An 18,974-nucleotide genomic window follows, 5' to 3' on the forward strand; every position below is an offset into this window, starting at 1 on the left:
TGGCGCTACCGACACTGGCGCTAAAGGAGGGCGCTCGGAACTTATGTATATTGCTCCGGAACCAGTGACTACGCTTGTATCTATAGTCACTGCAACACCTGGGGTCGTACCCGGTGCTGGGCTCTCCTTGGGCCGTCTGCAATGGTCTCTGGAGCCCCTACTCCTGACGCCATTTGCTTTCGATATCAAAAGCAACTATGTGTTATATGCGCATATTGTATTTTTTTGATTTATGATTTACTTCCCATTGCATCCGCCATATACACGGTGGACAAAATGTACTAATATAAGAACGGCTTATTATAGGACACAGGTAGTGAATAATTCACAAATTTCTAATCACCCGATATACCGCCTGTCCAGCCTGGCTTACGACATACAGCCGTACGGCGCTTGCGCGTTACCTTGGTAGCGGAGCGTGGCAGAACCAATTAGAGCCAACATGCGCAGACGAAACCAAAATTCGTTCATCCGATACTAGTACTCTCTCGTGAAAAATACAATAGTGAGATGAAGGTAAAGGAGCACGCCTTTATCAACAGCGAAAATCGTACTGACTTTCAAAACCTGTATTACCATCACCCCACAACGCAGGGAATACTGGCGCTACTTATCGGAAAGTAGCAGAAACTGCTTACAGACTTATCGATCGCATAGTTTTCGTAACTCATTGAGTAGTTTGCGCCGTTTTTGTATAGATGACTTTGGAATCGGATTCAAAATGTTTTTAATTTATGGCGCTTTTTTTAAAGTACAAATTTCTCAATACAAGTTTGTTAAACAATTATTCAAACAATTTGTCGGTCTTGCACTGATTCTGACTGATTTAATACAAAATGGAATTAAAGGGAATCAATGAGTCATTAACTTTGCTCTCTCCATGTAGGCCTAGCACATCTGGGGTTTCTGGGTTCCCTCGAGAACAAAGGCATATCCAGTTTTTTTTGTATATGTATGTTAGCAATGACTGATGTTAGTCACTGCTAGAAGTTGACAATGATCAACTGTTATGTGCTAGTGATAATCGTACAAATTGATTTAGGAAAGTTTTTGATTCCTGTGTTTTGATTCCTTAAAATTGTTTTCGATAAACTGACAATTTGTTTATCGATCTCATTGTTTACAAATGCGACATCGAAAAGAAAATCTTTACTAATTTTAAAGTCAGCGCCGAGAAAATTACACGATTATTATCCTATTTTCGTCGCGTAAGGCCCTAGTTATTGAGGTGGGTCGCGAAAGTTGTTGATCCTTGACTTTACTGAATTCGAACGTTGATTATGTGATAATGTTCTTATTTTTTATTCGCTACAAACAATATTTTTTAAAGGATTCACAAAGAAGTCTGTGGTGATTTGGAGGTTAGGAAACTATGACGTTTCATTTATTGTCTATTTGACTAGTTTCTTTGTTCCTATCAGTGTGTGATAATTTTCCCGATAATATTCTTGTTTTCCCAACAATACTTCTTTTCTATTATTTTTTGTTCCATGGGAGAACATGTTTCTGACATTACTCAGAATGATAGTAGATAAGTAAATCAAATTGTAAAGAAAACATTATTTTCCAGACGATTTTCTGTGGATTCAGAATTTATTGCTTGTTAGTCCTGAAAGGAAGGTCATAATAACTATCTAAGTAATTTTTTCTTATTTTTACAGTATTCATCATGCCAATTTTATACAGTGTGGTGGCTCGAGGGCCAGTTGTGCTGGCAAAATATGCTGCCTGTACAGGAAATTTTGAGGAAGTGACAGAAAATATTCTAGCTAAAATTCCACCTCAAAATGATAGATTAACATATTCACAAGGACCTTATCGATTTCATTACATCTGTGAAGATAATATTATTTACATGTGCATCACAGATGATGTAAGTAATGAAATGTACATAAAACTTAATAAGATTGTAAAGTACTAATGGACATGTTTTAATCTTACAGGATTTTCAAAAATCAAGGGCATTTTTGTACCTTACAGAAATTAAAAGAAGGTTTATAGCTGTTTATGATCAAGGAGCACAGACTGCAGTGGCATATGCAATGAACTCAGACTTTGCTAGAGTTCTAGCTAATGAAATGGTAAAGAATAAACATACAGATCATATTAGCCCTAAATATATCAAATGTACATATATAAAACAATCTACTCTTTGTTTAGAAATATTACAGTGAGTCTAATCAGGACATTGATGTATTGTGTAAAGTGCATGGCGAATTAGATGAATTGAAGGACATAATGGTAAAAAATGTCGATAATGTAGCTATGCGCGGGGAACGATTAGAGCTTCTCGTAAATAAGACCGAAAATTTAACTGCCAATGTAAATAAGGTGCTGTTTTTCCACATAGATGTTAACAACCATAAGGTAATAACATATCTTTAATTTTCTTCCAGTCAGTCACATTTAAGAAAACGAGCAGAAATTTGGCCCGCTCGCTATTCTGGAAAAATGTTAAAATTTACGTTATTATTGGTGTTATCCTTATTGTAAGTATTGACGTCGCAAGTGGTACAACATAATGTTAAAAACAAACAATTTTATGAATGTTACAGATTGTGATATACGTTATCGTGTCTATGGCTTGCGGAGGCTTAGCTTGGCCAAAATGTGTTGGAAATTAATTGACACGTATAGGAATTAGACACGTGTTTCTAAATGTGATGAAAATTGGTTTCGGAGGACTGAATTGGCGCGAAGAAATATTTTTAAATGGTGCAGATCTTATTTCTTGGTTCGCGGCGCGCATCAGGGAACCGAGAAACGATGTTCAATCGTGCAACTTTATCGGGAAGAATATTATAGATATGTATGTATAGAGATAAATACGTATATAACGCTTATATTATTTTATATCATACACTACCAAAAAATTACCAATGTCGTCGATCTTTTCAAACGATGAATATAATTTTAACGTCACTAGCATATATTGTATTATACTAATATATTGTACGAAAAAACAGAAAAGAATAAAACAGTTCTGGTTCACGAATTAGTCATTCATTAAACATTTCCGTCACCTCTCCCACCAGTGCAACAAGTGAACTGTACATATCGCTCGTATATCATGTCACGCGAGACCATGAGCATCCGCAGGATTATTTTAGGGGGGAGGGTATTATATAAAATATCAAGGAGACAATAAATGCTGTATTCTACATCCGACTCTCTCTTTATCCAAGAGGGGGCAAGTGCCCCGATTGCCCTCCCTTGCGGACGCCCATGCGCGAGACTGTTTCGTTAAATTAAAAATTTCATCCTTGGAAATCGGTATCTTGTGAGCAACATCCCAGTATCCCTTGCATCCCTTACGAATCCCTTACATTCTTTGCGTATCCCATGTATTGTTTATCCAATATGGGCGCATGCTCCGATACATTTTTCTTCTCTAATTTCCTGTGACTAGACGGAACGAACACCCTGACCAAACGTAATTCAAGACAACACAGTAAGTTCACTGTGTTAAAAGATATAGAACTCTATTGCATCTCTAAGACCTCTCAAACTATAAGAAAACTATATACGATAAAATTATTAAAGAAAGAAATTCAAACAAAATACGGATTTACTAAGAGCTAAGAGTTTTCCAGGATAGTTACGACCCTGGTCGAGCTACAACGACGTCGCGGACGTGGAACGGGTGGCGGCGTCGCAGGCGCTGTGGTCGCGACGCCCGGGCCATCGCAGCAGCCCGGCGGCTCTGGCAGGATGTCGATGGCTCGCGTGGCGCGCCCTTCGGGGGGTGCCAAAGTGTCTCGGTGGCTGGTCACGGCGCCACGATTGATCGTACGTCGTCCCTGAACCCGCGACGAAAAACACGCTCGCCTAGCAAGGTCGCTCAACAAGTTCCGGCCGTGTTTACGGCCGGTGTTCCGGCTCGTTCACGGCACTGCACGTTCAACGGGTAAAAACAACCCCCCCGTTACTGCAAGTTCGCACGCGCGACAGTCAAACGCGAAGCTGACGCGTGGTTAATCGTCGCGTGTTCGACTTGTCAGCCTTTGCTATCGGTGGATGCACAGTTTGAACATCGCGCGAATTTTCATCCTGGTGCGAATCCCCTTGGTGTGGTGAGTGGTGGGTGGATTCGTGTGGTTGGACAACCGTTTCGCGGCCGGGCATGGAACCGCGGAGGTTCCGGATACCGGAGGCTAGCTGACGGATGCACGCGCGGGAGGGTAGGAGGGACTACGAGCCGGTGGATGAAAGTGAAAACGAGTCGACCCGCGATACGGGGGGATGAGTCAAGGATACGTTGCGTGGACAACGTCCAACTGGGCGAGTTTCAGGTCCTGTAAGTGGATTACCCTCTTTTTTTCACGCTTTCTCGAGGCGTTTAGATAATACTCAGGATTTTTTATTGTTTGGGTGCACACAAGGGGGTTTGAGTGTTTTGACACGGTAGGATCGTTGAACAAATGTTTTCATTTCATTTACAAACGTATCTCCCTGTCGACGAATTACACGCTTTTTGTGGTGATCTAAGATCTTTTTAAGGATTACTAACGTGTTTTGTTACAGCAGATTCACTAAATAAGTGTTTTCACATTAATTTCAAACATGCTTTTTTAAACACCCTTAGCATTCGAAGGATCCAATTAGAATACTTAGGATGTTCAGGCAATAGAAATTGCATGTTATTTAAAACAGTAATTTGTTTTTAATTCCTACGACAGTAAAGATTAACTCGGGTAAAATTCGCTTCCGCGTTCATGCCTCGTTACGGCGATCAGTTCGCTCCAATCTCACCTTAATTAAATTTATTTGCGGTCGTTATCGCTACCGTGCATTTCCATTTTCCGATAGCAAACAAAGGTCGCCAAAAAGTGGCGAATCGGTCGCGTGCATTACCGCCAACCCTCCGCCAGTGGCACGCGTTAGATAAAGCATTGTATCGACGTAAAAAGCGGATATATTGTCGGCATGCATGAACGCGGACGGAATTATCTGACTTTTCCAACACGCGCCACGTAAATGATGGAAAATCGTTGCTGCAGATCGCTGGGAAATTTTATTTCGTAATACATTGTTTAAAAATTCTTTTGGAAAATTAATAACAAAAATCCCTTATAGAGAAGTAATCGAAAAGAACACCCAGTGGATCTGAGAAACGGTCGCCCAAAATGTTTCCGACTTTACCTAAGCGGGCACAAAAAAAAGTTTTACCCCATATCTTCTCTCTCCTATTCCCCGTAGTAATACCGTAACGTGCACGGGGATGTTCGATGGAGAAATATTCGATGCCACGTACGCGAGCCATAAAATGTTGGAAAAACGAGAGGGTCCGACGCGGAATGGCGTTCTGAGCGATTCAGAACAGGAAGACTGTTCATTGAGGTTCGGTCTTCGGTGTCTTGGCAAAGACTGGGTCGCTTACAGAAAGACAAATGTTCTCTGAGAGAGTGCTTTATAATTACCTATTCAAAGCTAAAGGAGCAACCGAAAATTTATAATGGTTAATTTTTCTCCCTCAAATTGGGATTAATTCAGAAACTCTACGGTGGTTCATAGTGGAAGTTCGCCCGAGGCAGACTATCTTGTTACCGCGTCAACGAGAAACGTCAAGCCCTGCTAAGACTTTGGAACAAACGGGACTAAGCCGTTAAGTATGCACGCAAATTTCGTCGGAAACGCGACGACGACGTCTCGGCAATTTCTCGATCGTGACGGCATTAATTAAGTCACGGAGTAAAGAAGCTCGTTCACGCGAACGAGATTTTCTTTTTTATTTTTTATTTTTTTTTCCATTCCGCGAGTTCGATCCCATTGGGGGAGTCACGAGACCGACGTCTCCTAGTTTTAATTAAAGTCACCCCGAGTCGGAGTCGCGGCTAAGGCAATTAACTCGAAGACAAACGGCCAGGTCCGATTGAATTTCCTAGCTTTCGTAATTAGTTTCTGCGTAACCGAATCCACCAACCCCGACGATCGCGTCTACGGAAATCCTTCGAAAATCGAAAACAATTTTGTAAGATTGCAAATAATTTCGCCAAGTGTTTAATTACCGTTAAGTTTCAACGGAAACTCTTTCAACGAAAGGGAGTAGGTAAAATAGAAGCACAATAGAAAAAAATACTGAAAGCAACGAGTTACCATGTTAGTCGACATTCCCCGTTCGCTCGTCCGAGAAGCAAAGGGAGGTTTCCGTGTACAAACGCATCGTTTCCTTGCCGTCGAATCCTCCCCGTTTCGGGTGAAAGTAGCACCGCCGATAGGGGGTGAAATTTTAATTCGCGCGGACGTTTGATATTCAGAGATCCGGACTCTGCATTCACGGGCTCACGTACGACCGCTCTCGACGGCACTTCTTTCACCGAGGCATTTTTGTTTCGCGTCAACGACGACCAAGAAACTCTTGTTCTTTCCAACAGAGAAAGAAAGAAATAAAGGGTGGTAGGCGCGAATGAGGGAGAAAGAAAGAAACGAGAAAAGGGGGAAAGATGATAGAATGAGACGACGATCTGTCATTCAAGGACGATTCTTTCAGCTTGCAAACTCGCTGGATTGTGTGCGCAGGGCCACCCTCTTTAGAATTCCCCGTCGGTGGAGCAAGAAGCTCGTAAAAGACAAAGGGGGTTGGGTAGCACCAAGGGTGGAGAAGACGAAGCGTGACGGAGAGAGCAGCGGAGGAAGGAAGGTAGAGAAGAAGGGACGAAGAGAAGCGAGTAAAGGAGATAAGAAAGATGGGAGAGAGCTCACCGGATCTCAGCCTTCGGCTTCGCCGAGGCAGTTCAGACTCCAGGGATTCCTTCTATATGGACTTTGCTCAGGTACTAACCCCCTTCACCCTTCGATGCATCGATAATCTTTGTCAGATAATTTCCTTCCCGATGTTGAGCGGATGAAAAATTTCTATTCTATTGTTGCATATCAAACGAACACTGTTGAACGTGGTTTCATGATAAAAAAAAAGACAAATTTCATGATTAATTATTCGTACTGGCAGGGCATCGACTCGGATATCGAGGAGGTGACGCGACCTGGGGACACCAACTCGGATCCGATGATGGAGAACCACCTGGAAGAGAATGGAACCGAGCTACCACCGATCGAGGATATCACGACGATCCCGGAGGAAGCTTCCGAGGAGTTGCGCGAAGAGGAGGAGGCTGCGGCTATGGAAGCTGCCCTTCGAACACCCGAGGGTCCCATAATTAACACGGAAGCAGAGAAACCGGCGCAGCAACCCCAGCCCCAGCTCTCCACGCTCGCCCCGCAAGAGTGAGTATGCAGAAATCCTGCGGAACGAAATTGCTGCTACCGTTTCGTACGAGCGTCGTTACGGGGGCAATTTCATTCGAACGAGAAAGGTCTCTGTTTTAATTGGAATTCCTCGCGTCTTCTTCTCTTTTTTTTCTATTTTCCCGCTTCCGTTAGTCTCTCGGGTCTGACTTGAACGATCTAGATACCAGAATTTGTATAAGGTTCCTTTGTACTTTACTCTGGATATAATTATTATAATAATAATTTCATTATTCTGCTTTGTTTAAAGCTTATCTGCAATTACTTTCATGGGGCACGATATAATATTCCCCTTTCTAGCCAACTGTATGACCATGCATACAACTGGTACCCTTTTGATCTGGCTAGATTCATGTAACATTCAGACGGAAAAAAACAATGTCGAAAGTGTCTCGAGTCCAAAGATGGTTGCGAAGAAACCGTAGAGAATTTGCTAGCAACGGTTGACGTTGCTCTCCACGTTCCACCCAGGCTTCATCTACCCCTGTGTTTCTTTGCCAGTAATATTCCCGACCATTAACGACTTCTCATACGTCTCGTACAGAACGAGATCCCTTCAGATTGTGCGCTAGACTCGAAATAAAAGCTGTCTGCTGGTTAACTAGGTAAACGCGGAAAAGCGGAATAGAAAATCGCGAGAGAAAAATAATTTATTTCTAAGAACTCCGGGGACGAGGTGTCGAGTAAATTGCTCGACGAGCACGACGCGAACATTCGATGGAAATATTAACGCGATCATACGACTATCGCGTGGCCGGAAGCACGAATTACGTCTTCGACGGCTTGGATGCGAGGGAAACGAGCGATTTCTTTAAATGGTACCTAATCATTTCCGGTCCAAATCGAATCCCCCTTTCTATATTAAACCTTCAATTAATTTATTCCGTTTTCGTTGATTTCAAATTCGAGATCGTACTCACAGTTTCCCGTCAATTATTTCTCGTTTTCTAACCCTGTACGTAACTACGTCAGGACGTAAATTACTCCGCAGACCCCCTAAACAGACACGTTTCTCCTCTTCGTTCGAACGGCCACCAACCACGAAACATTAGTCACTGTCCACGATTAACGCGCATCCCTCCGTGTCCAGCACGGTGGTTTGTACAGCGTGCAACGATTGAACTTGATCGTGAAAAATCGTTTCGCAAACGTCTACCACTTTGCTCCATCAATTTCCACTGGAGAAGGCTAGAGTGGTCAAAGGAGTGGTAGACGAGGAATCACTGCTACGTCCACGATCGAACGAAACTCGTGTCAAAGAAAGAGACAAAAGTCGTTCAGGAACGGTCGACGGCTCGAAAAGGGACGTGCTTTTCATCAGAGCGAAACACTGACCCCAATCTGTGAAATTACTGCTTCTACCGGGTCTAATCTACGAGTCAGCAAGAAACGACACCTCAAAGGCGTATTCGTTCGTAGAAACTCATCCACGTTTCGCGTGTGTATGGAAAAGGAGCAGGAAAACGATGAAAAAGAAATTCGGAAATCTCAAAGAGTTAATTGACGATATTCGAGCAATACACAATCTGCGCTTTAATTGCTTGACACGCGTGAAACGCAGTTATTTCCTTGTTTAACGACGCGACGAATCGAACAGCAATTTGCATCGAATCTCGACCGACCGATCCGCAGACGGTCCGTCGCGTCGCCTCCGTTCCGTTCGAACTCGATTACTTCCGGCGGATATCGAACGTGAATTCGTGAACGCACGGTTGGCCAACGGCGCCGAAGTTAATATTGACCTGTCAATTCGTTATGGCCAACGGACGACCTTCGTGTCGCTTCCGATCGTAACTCCTCCTCGTCTCTCTCTTCTGCTTTCCCGTTTCACCGGAACCGACGCGAGCCATCCTTTCTTTCGTCGCGAATGAGAGCAGGTATACTATTCTGGCCTATTCCCTCGACTTACATGCAGATTTAATCAACTATCACGCGTAATAGTAAATTCTCAAAATTTTTAGCGTATTCTATATATGTATACGCTAAACCGACCGCTTCTTGTCGGAAATGACCGAAGCCAGGATACGGAGGCTGGGGTCGAGATGACTGGTCGTAAAACCTTCCACTCGCGTTACGCCACTGCGAATCTGATTCGGATAACGAGCTCGCTATCAAACAGCCCCCGACCACATGTTCAGAGACGATGGACGACGCGCGTGGGAGGGAAAGAGGGTGGCGAATGGAGAAGGAGCGTGATAAACGAGAGTGCTGAGTTGAATCGCTAGACAGCAGGGCCTCAGTCTGTGATGCGGGGTCCGTGAGTACCGTGACACACACGAGCCATTTGGGCCGTGACTGTGCGTTTCGTTGGTGAATTCAGCAGCCAACATTCCGCCGAGACGGCCGTGGAAAGCTCTAACCAAGGTCACGGGTATGCTCATCAAGGAAACCTCCCTCAGGTACTACGATTCCATCCTGTCGAGACGGTGGATCGATCCGCGCGTTTCCCGCTCCACACGACCGGCCGGGAATCCGAAAATCGCGCACCCATACCGAACCGTCCCTCTACTATTTCCACTGGCACGACATCCTCCTAGTCCACGTATGCCTCGCGTGCTTTTGCATGTAGCATTTCCATCGAAAATTGCTTCAGGAATTGCTCGGGTAAGGGTGGAAATCTTAGACGTCCAAGTGGTAACCAATTCACCAAATTGACCAAATTCAATGAACCAAAATTTAATGAACCAAATTCAATGAACCAAATTCACCAAAATTAAAAATCCTTGCGACTATCGTTAAGTGAACGCAAGTGAACCGTTCGGATAACGAATCAGGAAGATAGGTAAAAAAAAAGAGATTCTCCCTATCGAGTCAGGCTACGCTGGCGCTTCGCCCTTCGGCGAAACGTCGAAAGCATAATCCCTAGAGGTGGCAGAGGAACGTGGGGTGGCTGCAATAATAATCGAGGAAACGAAAACGCACGCCTCAGTTGGAAAACAGTGGAAGAAGGAAAAATGAGAGAAAAACGTTTACGGTGTATTTACGTGGCAGCTTTGCAGAAGGAACGATTAAAAGAATCTGCTCTCTCTTTTTTTCGCTGTGTAAGAGGGTCAGAGAAGCGCGTAAGAAGAGAAGGAAGATGCGGGATGGAATCCTGAGGGATATCCGTGCAGGGGTGACGGAGTGGCAGATCGAGCGAAACAAGGGATAGCGAGAGCCAGAGTGCTCGAGCCACGGATACACTCGTGGCACAATGAGGGAACGGTACTCAGCCACTGAATCAACCCCTCAATCCCTCTTGCACCCCTCTGCCGGCATCTCTCTCGTCCGGCAACACCCTCTCGCGTTCTTCTGCTTCTCCAACACTACGTGATTATTTCAAAAAGCTCGAAGCCAAGAGGCGAGCCGTACGTTCCATCCTTTGCTATCTCCCCAGACAGTCAACTTTACCTACCCAGTTTCTTCTCCTTTCAACCTGAGTAGGCGCGCACGCGTGCAACTAACCCTTCTATCTATCCGTGAAAAAGACGAAACTAATCCCTACCTCCCTCTCGTTCCCCCCGTACTATCCGCCTCGTAAGGGTAGGTCGTTTTACGCAGGCACTCGTTTACCTTCTTAAACGCGCGGAACAACGATCTCCCGGTTTCGCATACATTTTCAGGGGTTAGAACGAAAGGCTTCGTGGATGGCTGCCTTTCAACCGGGGTTCGCTACGGCTCCGTGTTTATTTTAACGTAACATAAACGACGAAAATATAGAGCGATCCGGTTCAGGGAATATTAGATAACGCGATGGTAAACGTGCATCGTACTCAGAGGGTTTCTTTTCAGGGGTGATTTATAGATACTAAAATGAGCCAAATATTTGATTTCATTTTTAAATGAAATTATAATCGCAGAAAGAATTTCATTCCATGTCGGTGAGGGTGCCTCCGGGTTTCAGGAATTTCCATCGAAATGTGAACATTTCTTTTTCGTCTACCAATCCTCGCTCTGTAAATTGAAATTTCATCCGAATACGTCGGGACGCAATATCGCGGTGGCGAAATAATTTACGCCGCTCTTGGTGTTCCTTGCGGATAAGTTGTCGCCGCGAATCCCATGGTAACGCGACGCACGTTCCTCAGGATTCGCTCGGTGGTACAGCTCGAATTTGTGAACGCCACGTGTGCGTATGCGTGAAATCAAGCCGACCGTATTTCACCGGCTGTCAGATTACAGAGGGATCGGTTGGGATTATTATTAGATAAACGGCTGTCGTTCGAGAAGCCGTCGCTTAATGACGCCCACGAAACCGTCCACCCGCTATAGTAACTCTCTTCCTGCAGCCAGTGTCAATGTGACGAGTATGAAAACGTGTATGCCACCGCGTTGACCTTAAATTAGATCCACGACACCGCTTTGTGCTCCCCCTTCTAATTCCTCGAAACCTCTGACCGTTTTCAATAGATTAACCACAGTGCGATATGGAACATTGATCTGTCCTGAACGCGACAGGATTTCTTTTGCACTTGGGAGACGTTTAATACTAATTGGAATTAAAATCATTTTCCACGCTCGAGCAGTGAAGTTTTGAAAAAATCATAAGGCACCAGGTTAATTGCTCACCGTATCAGGCTCGAAGGTGAAAAAATAACGCGTTTCGTTGGGATCGTAGTTTCATTAAGCGAATTGCAACACGAAAACAGGTCGGAAAGTATTTTTTTTTTTTCTCTCTCCCTTCGCGACACGCTTAATTACTTCTTCTCGCCAGCGGACCATAGACCGGCTTTGAAAGCCCTAACGATTCTCGGTGTGCCACCGCGTGCAGAGGCTCGAGTGGAAATTTTCGAGTAGAAACTAGCAGCGCGTCGCATCTCGAGAAAGTTTTCCCGACCATTTGTTGCCGCAGTTTAACGAGTTGCGATTGGCGCCGTTCGTCGTGCGACGACAGCCAGTTTCGCGGCTTCAAACTTCCCCGGTAAACGACTTTCGCGTATAACAGCGAGCCGACAACTCCGCGGGAATGTGCTTAAACGAATTACCCGGAGTTGCGGTGACGCGAAGTCACTTGAACCCGACCAGACGAGTTTTGTTCACCGATTTCGACGTAAATTCACGTCCATCGACTAAGGGGTGAAAGCGTGAGAATTGGAACGAGGATTGTCAATTAACCCTTTCACCTTTCGTCGTGGTATGCATTAATTGAAAAGCATTCGATGGCTTGAATTATTTAAAAGGCAAACGTTAAAACTCGCGAAGCTAATGAGAGGAACGGAAAGAGCGAATTGTGTTATTAAAACAATTGATTAGGTATCCCGAACATGGTAGCGCGCAATTATCCCCCTGTAATTGAGCCGTCGATACCGATCGATCGATCGGCCTTGGACAGGACAGAAATAATGAGGAAACACGGTCTGTTCAGCTGGCCAGGATTGCCGGCTGCGCTACCGTCACCGGCATCACCGTCCGCGGTAATCGTTTCACCGGAAACGCTGTCTAGACACAGCAGCAGCTCACCCTCCCGCGCTCACCGGCCACCCCAGTTTGCCCTGGCTCTACCATGCTCCTCGCAGCCGATTTCCGCGGTATGCTACCCGGCACCTACCTTCCTCGACGTCGTCGAAGACCGGAAGTGGAAGAAACTTGGATGGTAAGTGGATTATTTTCACTACCCTCCCTTTTGTCTCTCGGAACGAACAATCAGATTTGATTTTTCACGAGAATTTTCCTCCTATATTTGTTTTCCAATTAAATTAAATTCGTAACGTCGATCCGTGGTAACTGCCGAGGCAATCAATGTGTTAATTTATTTAATTTAAATTGATTATCTCGATTACCAGAGACCACCGTGTGAATCAACGTAATTTGAAATGCTTCAGTAATTAAATCAATTTGGAAATTGGTGAAATATTGAATATTCATTGCTACCGATAGCTACACGATCTCGTACCGCGAGGAATGAGAAAACCTCGACGAGTGCATTTGAATCGGGTCAGATTCAGTTCAACGTTTAAGCGTGACGATCAGCTGAAACATTTCAACTTGACTGATTTCCACTCCGGGCAAATTAACAGAAACGACCAGGAGGGGGAAATATGTGCCCCGGTCACCACGTAAATTTCACGTGATCCTCCGGGTTATCCTGATCGACGTCTGCATGCCAATTACCGGTACTTTATGAATCAAACACGCACACGGGCATACTCGACTACACGATTACCAGTAATTGAGCCAATTCTTACGGGGGTGGATGTATTTGCGGCCAATGGTATCTTCGCTAACGTTTCATTCTACGATTTGCAATGTATCATTTTTAACTGACAATGATTACTTCGTTTGCATTTCAATAAGTAGCCGTCGTTAGAGAGAAGTACTTTGAGTTCCACTTTTCGATAAGAGGATACCGGAATTGGTAATCGTGCCACCGTTTTCAAAATCGAAGAAAACGATGGGAACATCGGATAAAGTCCGGAAATGGTTCAATTTCTCCACGGTGAAGAGAGTCGAACGTATATTAGAGCAAGACGCGAGATTCGTCGTGGTTGAAGCACAATTTCCGTTTTCTTGTACAGCGACGCCTTGGCGACGACGTTCAGCGCCCTGTATGGAAAGCTACTGGTCGTCATGGGAATCGCCTTTCCCATGGCTGAAGTAATATCCACCTATATACCACCATCGTTCTACGAAGGGTTCTACCTTTATCTCTACTTCGGTAGCATGATCTTCCTCGTCTACACGTACACCACGTTGCTTCGCGACAACAAACCCAAGTCAAGTAAGTATATAGCGCATGATCGTGAACAATGATTTTCTTTTTTATTTTCTCTCTTTCCGTTTATCCGTTGTTCGGTCAACGAGCCATAGACAAACACGAATGAAACGTTCAACTTCATATTTCAGGAACGTCTGCCGCGTGTTGTTTTACGAGTAGGTAATTCCATTCTTGCCCAAAACGATTCTAACGCGAACGCTATTACTAACCCAGGCCACGTTGCCTGTGAAGAAGCTTTGCTCAATGTTTTCGTGAGAAAATTTTTCCTAGTAAGATTCACTGTTCCCTGCGGTGAATCGAGTCGCTTGCCATCGATTAGCCCTTTAACGATGCTGCAAGGTATAATTTAGGAAGCGGTGCTTCCTGTATCCGCCAATAGAGGGATACCCGCGGTACCGACTTTCTCGCGAGTTCTTATCCAGCTATCCATCCACCTGTACTTTCTTCGCGATGGAACTCGAGCATCTCGTTAAAGGGTTAAAGAACGGCCACGCTGTCAGTGAGTGAAACTAGTCTCGCTACGTCTACATATAAATATACTTAGCATCCTCCGCTTGCTCACTCGCTCGCTTTCAATTCGCTCCCGACAACGGGAAGCGAGCTCGACCCTGTTAAAATCGCATTAATCTTAACCGGTCGATTACCATAAATTTGCATGTGAAGAGAAACGAAAGGACGTGTGCGACCTGGACTCGTCGAGATCGTCGAGCGGCGCCGGAGGCGACAGCGACGCGGCTGACACCACGTGTCCGCATGTCTCCGCGATCAGGCCGGCGCAACATTATGGAAGTTTCTATCTACGAATGGGCGCCGTGGCGTTTGGCATCGGTTCGATGATTTATTCCGGCTTGGAGTTCGGCCAATATTTTGAGCTCGAACGGAACACCAAGTGTCACAACATCATGCTTGCTCTTACGCCCGCCACTAGGATGGCCTTTATCTTCATACAGATGTACTTTATATTTCTGAACAACGAGGTGGGTATGTTCGTGGTATTAATATCGTGCTTCGAAACAAAGGAATCGCAGCGGTGTTTTATCGTTTTCTTTTTTTTTCTCTTTTTTTTCGCCGAATGATATCGCGTGAAAGGAACAGTTGTTTCGAAATCACGAGGGTAGGTCGGTGTTCGTTGTTTACTAGGTGAAGGGTCTAAAAATAACGACAGCAGGCAATGCTGTAGAGATCGATGCGAGCGGCAATGTAACGAAAGAGCGAAAGCGTCGATGCAAAACGAGACGCTCGACAGAAAGGTTAATGAAACGGAAGGGTGAACAACCCTGGAACTAACACTGGAACACGAGTCGTCCAGGTACCTACGTCCCTTTGCTCTTTCCTTTGCCTCCACAGATGAGTATCTCTCACCGCACTCGACCGCTTTTGATTAAAACTTTTTCGAGAGCCTCCTCTCGATCGACGATTCCGATCGTTTACCTCTTCATCGTCTATTAACCCGACGTTCTATGGCTCGCGATCTAACTAGACAATCAAATTATTCTCGTCGGACATGGATCGATCGCTGCGATTCTTTTGTTACCGTCCAAGAACTGTTCTCCGCTATAAACGAAGAACCTACTCCTACGTCCCATCAGAGCCGATAACTATTGTCTCAATCTTTATTCTCTTCAGCAGCAAATGAAAGTTTATCGTCATCGGGTGGTTGCACGTTTTGGACTGATGCACATGATCGGCACGAATCTGTCTGTTTGGCTGAACGTCCTCATCCAGGAAACGAAACACGAGATACTGACGTTCTACAACCCGGAGAACAATTCCTTGAGGATCTCTCACAGATTAGGTATGGAACATGATTATATTTCTCGAACCTAAACTCGATGGGATTAAAAATTAAATTGAAATTAGGCTCGAAAGGAAATCTGAATCTCGGCGGGCACAGTCATTACCATCACGGAGAGCATCTTAGGCTACCAAGGGGTCTGAAGGGACCGCATCACATGTACGAGTGCCGACGAACGAACATAATGGGATCGTTAGTCCAAGACGCTAGCCCGTTTCTCTTTCCCTGCACCATAGAGTACAGTTTGATCTGCGCCGCGATATTATACGTGATGTGGAAGAATATATCAAAGGCAGGGTTCTCTCAGCCTAAAACCCCACCAGGATCCCGGCATCATACGCATGCTTACAGGTAAGATAAATAGAAAGAAAAAAAAATATTCTAGTCAATAAGCTAATAAATTGAAGAGAACCTTTAACGAACGATTGAATTTCATAGGAGATCTCCTCACCACTACAGCGTAGACTGCGCCCGGGCCCACAAGGGCCTGTTCGTAGGTATCCTGATCCTGGTGCTGACAATCATCTCTCTGATCCTCTTCTTCGTCTTGATATCTCGTCCAGAGTTGGTCAGCTTCGCGGTCACGGAGGTGAACATCTGCGAGCTGACACTATACGGGATGTCGACGATAGCCACCCTGATAGGGATGTTCCAGATGCGTAAGCTCCGTTACGACGGCAGCAGGAACCTGGAATTAGACAATATCCTTCTAGTCGCTGCTCAAACGGGCATGTTTATCTACTCAACGTTCACGATCATCGGTGCTCAGTTCACGCTAGCCAAGCATACAGTTCTGGTGCTTGTCACGGCGTTGGCGAGCGTGTTGCAGACTACCTTTCAAACAATCTTCATCTTGGACGCGTCGAGACGGTCCGTAGCTACGGCGAAGCAGATTAGAAGAAAACCTGGCAGAGAAATCGTCACGTTTCTGTTGGTCACCAATCTGGCTATGTGGGCAATCAACACACTGGAGAAGTCGCGAGCGGAATCGCATCCCGTGCAGCTACATTTCTACGGGCTTTGGGCGTGGACGATCATCACGCACGTGTCGATGCCGTTGGCGATCTTCTACAGGTTCCACAGCACCGTTTGCTTATGCGAGGTCTGGAAGAGAGCGTACAAGGTGAAACCTACCTACATGTGACGCAAGGGGTCCCGTGAGCTCGTGTGCAATACCGTGGCTCCTCAGCGGCCGAAAACCCTGCCCGCCAGGTTGGACGCCATCACGGAGAACGATCCGGCTTACTTCATGTAATCGTGGAGTCCTTGCGAATATCGCAAGAAGGATCGGTCGAGTCTGCGTTCGCGAGGTTGTCCTAGCTGTTATAGATTAAATGTCACGCGAAAACGAACGCTGCTCGACAGGTTGATGGTCGTTGCCGTTTTCGTCCGTCGAGAATGGTCACGGTTAGAGATTATCGTAAGCATTCTTTGGATCAACCTCGCGTTAAATGGATCCTGATACGAGCCGATATGTATATAATTCGTCCACGACGAGATTCAGGAACGGACTGCGATAGAACGCGCGCATTTTCTTGGAGAATTTATTTAAAAAAAGGGGCAAATGGCACAATTAACGACGCACAATTTTTAACGAGATTAGATGTAGATGATTAGTTCGGTTTAGAATCGTCGAAGCAACGGCTGTTCCTTCGATTATCCCGGGAACAATAACAGTTTTGTTCGATACGTAAACGATAAGACGATTTTATACCGATCAAAAAAATTGCGAATGAGAGAGAGAGAGAGAGTGAATGAAAGAGAGAGGTGTTTTTTCTTTGGTGGTAATGTTCGTAAGACTGAAATTTAAGCATTCTTTAAGAGAACGGTTAAGCTGATAGAAGAAGAACGATTCCGTTTTTAACGCAAGTCGACCTGAATCCCGCCACACCCACCATCCTCTTCCCACTGATCTGTCCTTCGATGTTACTCGAATACTCTCACGGACATCCGTCTTCCACGTAGTACAAACTGCAACTTAAAATAGCGCCTCTCGCGTCCAAGTAGATAATTCGAAGAATCAATGATCGAGGGAAACAAATTAACGTCTGAAATTCCTAGGCGTCGACCGCCACCGCTAGAGCGTACATTGTTAAAATCTCGCTTCTCCGTGCACTATCGATCGTGCTAACGATAGAGATGATAGACGATAGAGTAATCGACGATAGTACGAAAGCAATTCGAGCAACTCGCGCGTTTAAGGAAGATACACTATAAAAGAGTCCGAACGTCCATCGAATGCTAGTCGTAGACGAGTGCGGTCTGTTTCTCTCGATTTCACGTAGCAACTCGCGAACGATCGATGTTTCGAGGCGATATATAAACGTAAGTAAGTATTTCACACCGAAATCGCGAGTTTTTCGATGACGTGGCAAGTTAGACAGGCGTCGAAACTCGACGCAGATAGAAAGAGAAGATCAGTTTTAGCAAACGTTTCTGCGAACGTCGTTCAAGACTGTAGAAAATGCAGAAATTTCATCCTGTAGATTCCCATAGATTCGAGATCATAGCACGCAGAGTTCCATAAGATACGTAAAGAAAAAAATGGGATGGAAGGATAACGTTCGAAGGAAGAATAGAGTACAATGGCGAATCATATCATTAAGCCTTAATCCGTCGAGTGTGCTGTCCAAACTCTGCTAATTAAACGGGAAGTACCAAAAGGGATCAAGATTGATCGCGATCGAACGTGAAATCTCGAGAATAATTCGAATAATTCAATTTTTGCTGCTCAACAAACAGTCGCTTTTGAAGGGTTGAAAGAGGGTCTAGCCGATCTAACAAGCAAATCGTATCGATTGGTTTGCAATACTAATGTTCTGCGTGAGTGTGCGTTTGTTTCCTTGAGTGTTGTATGTGTGCGTGTCCATTTTGGGGAAGAAACCAAGCGAGAATGGTGAAAAGAAAGACGTTTTTCGTAGGAAGATTTTCTAGTTAAATGCGTGTTTCGTGCTAGACGCTTTTTTCTTCGAGAAATCGTCAATAGTTGATCCGATTGATTTGTTCTTTCTTTATAAGAGATGTAAATTCGACTGTAAGGCGGCTGTAAATAGAAGAGAAAAGAGATGCGAAAGGTTAAGCGAAAAAAAAAAAAATGGATCCTCTCGGTGTTTAGAGCTAGTTGTGTCGACATGTTTCTTCCTATATTATATATATAATATATATACACATATATATACAAATATAAATATATTTATTATTGCGTTGTTCTATTATATAATATTTATTGTATTATCAGAT

At 44.7% G+C, this 18,974-nt stretch overlaps 2 protein-coding genes across 8 annotated transcripts; both read left to right on the plus strand.

Moving 5' to 3' along the window:
• The first annotated feature begins 970 nt into the window (after positions 1 to 970).
• On the plus strand, positions 971 to 2,983 carry Vamp7 (vesicle-associated membrane protein 7). 3 transcript variants are annotated; one of them, XM_034315345.2, is made up of 6 exons: positions 971 to 1,228; positions 1,662 to 1,873; positions 1,944 to 2,081; positions 2,161 to 2,322; positions 2,397 to 2,489; positions 2,556 to 2,982. In XM_034315345.2, the coding sequence occupies exons 2-6, from the start codon at positions 1,670 to 1,672 to the stop codon at positions 2,622 to 2,624; spliced, it is 666 nt and encodes a 221-aa protein (XP_034171236.1). In that variant the 5' UTR covers positions 971 to 1,228; positions 1,662 to 1,669; the 3' UTR covers positions 2,625 to 2,982. The 3 variants fall into 3 exon arrangements, with proteins under 3 accessions (XP_034171236.1, XP_034171237.1, XP_034171238.1); XM_034315346.2 differs by having other exon boundaries at positions 1,220 to 1,361; positions 2,556 to 2,983; XM_034315347.2 differs by lacking the exon at positions 971 to 1,228 and adding an exon at positions 1,523 to 1,547 and having other exon boundaries at positions 2,556 to 2,983.
• Positions 2,984 to 3,719: 736 nt separating this feature from the next.
• Positions 3,720 to 18,309, plus strand: LOC117600227 (proton channel OtopLc). 5 transcript variants are annotated; one of them, XM_034315333.2, is made up of 10 exons: positions 3,720 to 4,297; positions 6,520 to 6,773; positions 6,950 to 7,224; positions 12,590 to 12,817; positions 13,740 to 13,942; positions 14,068 to 14,094; positions 14,603 to 14,916; positions 15,566 to 15,734; positions 15,800 to 16,085; positions 16,173 to 18,309. In XM_034315333.2, the coding sequence occupies exons 2-10, from the start codon at positions 6,687 to 6,689 to the stop codon at positions 16,876 to 16,878; spliced, it is 2,295 nt and encodes a 764-aa protein (XP_034171224.1). In that variant the 5' UTR covers positions 3,720 to 4,297; positions 6,520 to 6,686; the 3' UTR covers positions 16,879 to 18,309. The 5 variants fall into 5 exon arrangements, with proteins under 5 accessions (XP_034171224.1, XP_034171225.1, XP_034171226.1 ...); XM_034315334.2 differs by having other exon boundaries at positions 3,722 to 4,297; positions 15,569 to 15,734; XM_034315335.2 differs by lacking the exon at positions 14,068 to 14,094 and having other exon boundaries at positions 3,722 to 4,297.
• The last annotated feature ends 665 nt before the right edge of the window (positions 18,310 to 18,974 follow it).

This window comes from Osmia lignaria, chromosome 15, assembly GCF_051020975.1.
Source record: "Osmia lignaria lignaria isolate PbOS001 chromosome 15, iyOsmLign1, whole genome shotgun sequence".
NCBI classification, from domain to species: Eukaryota; Metazoa; Arthropoda; class Insecta; order Hymenoptera; family Megachilidae; genus Osmia; species Osmia lignaria.

Excerpts from the sequence above, each read along its gene's own strand:
- Vamp7 (XM_034315345.2), top strand. The coding sequence starts at position 1,670 with ATGCCAATTTTATACAGTGTGGTGGCTCGAGGGCCAGTTGTGCTGGCA. Across the intron at positions 2,323-2,396 it reads CCGAAAATTTAACTGCCAAT|TCAGTCACATTTAAGAAAAC; the intron begins GTAAATAAGGTG and ends ATTTTCTTCCAG. Across the intron at positions 2,490-2,555 it reads TTATTGGTGTTATCCTTATT|ATTGTGATATACGTTATCGT; the intron begins GTAAGTATTGAC and ends TGAATGTTACAG.
- LOC117600227 (XM_034315333.2), top strand. The coding sequence starts at position 6,687 with ATGGGAGAGAGCTCACCGGATCTCAGCCTTCGGCTTCGCCGAGGCAGT. Across the intron at positions 7,225-12,589 it reads TCCACGCTCGCCCCGCAAGA|CTGGCCAGGATTGCCGGCTG; the intron begins GTGAGTATGCAG and ends CGGTCTGTTCAG. Across the intron at positions 14,095-14,602 it reads TGCCGCGTGTTGTTTTACGA|AGAAACGAAAGGACGTGTGC; the intron begins GTAGGTAATTCC and ends TTGCATGTGAAG.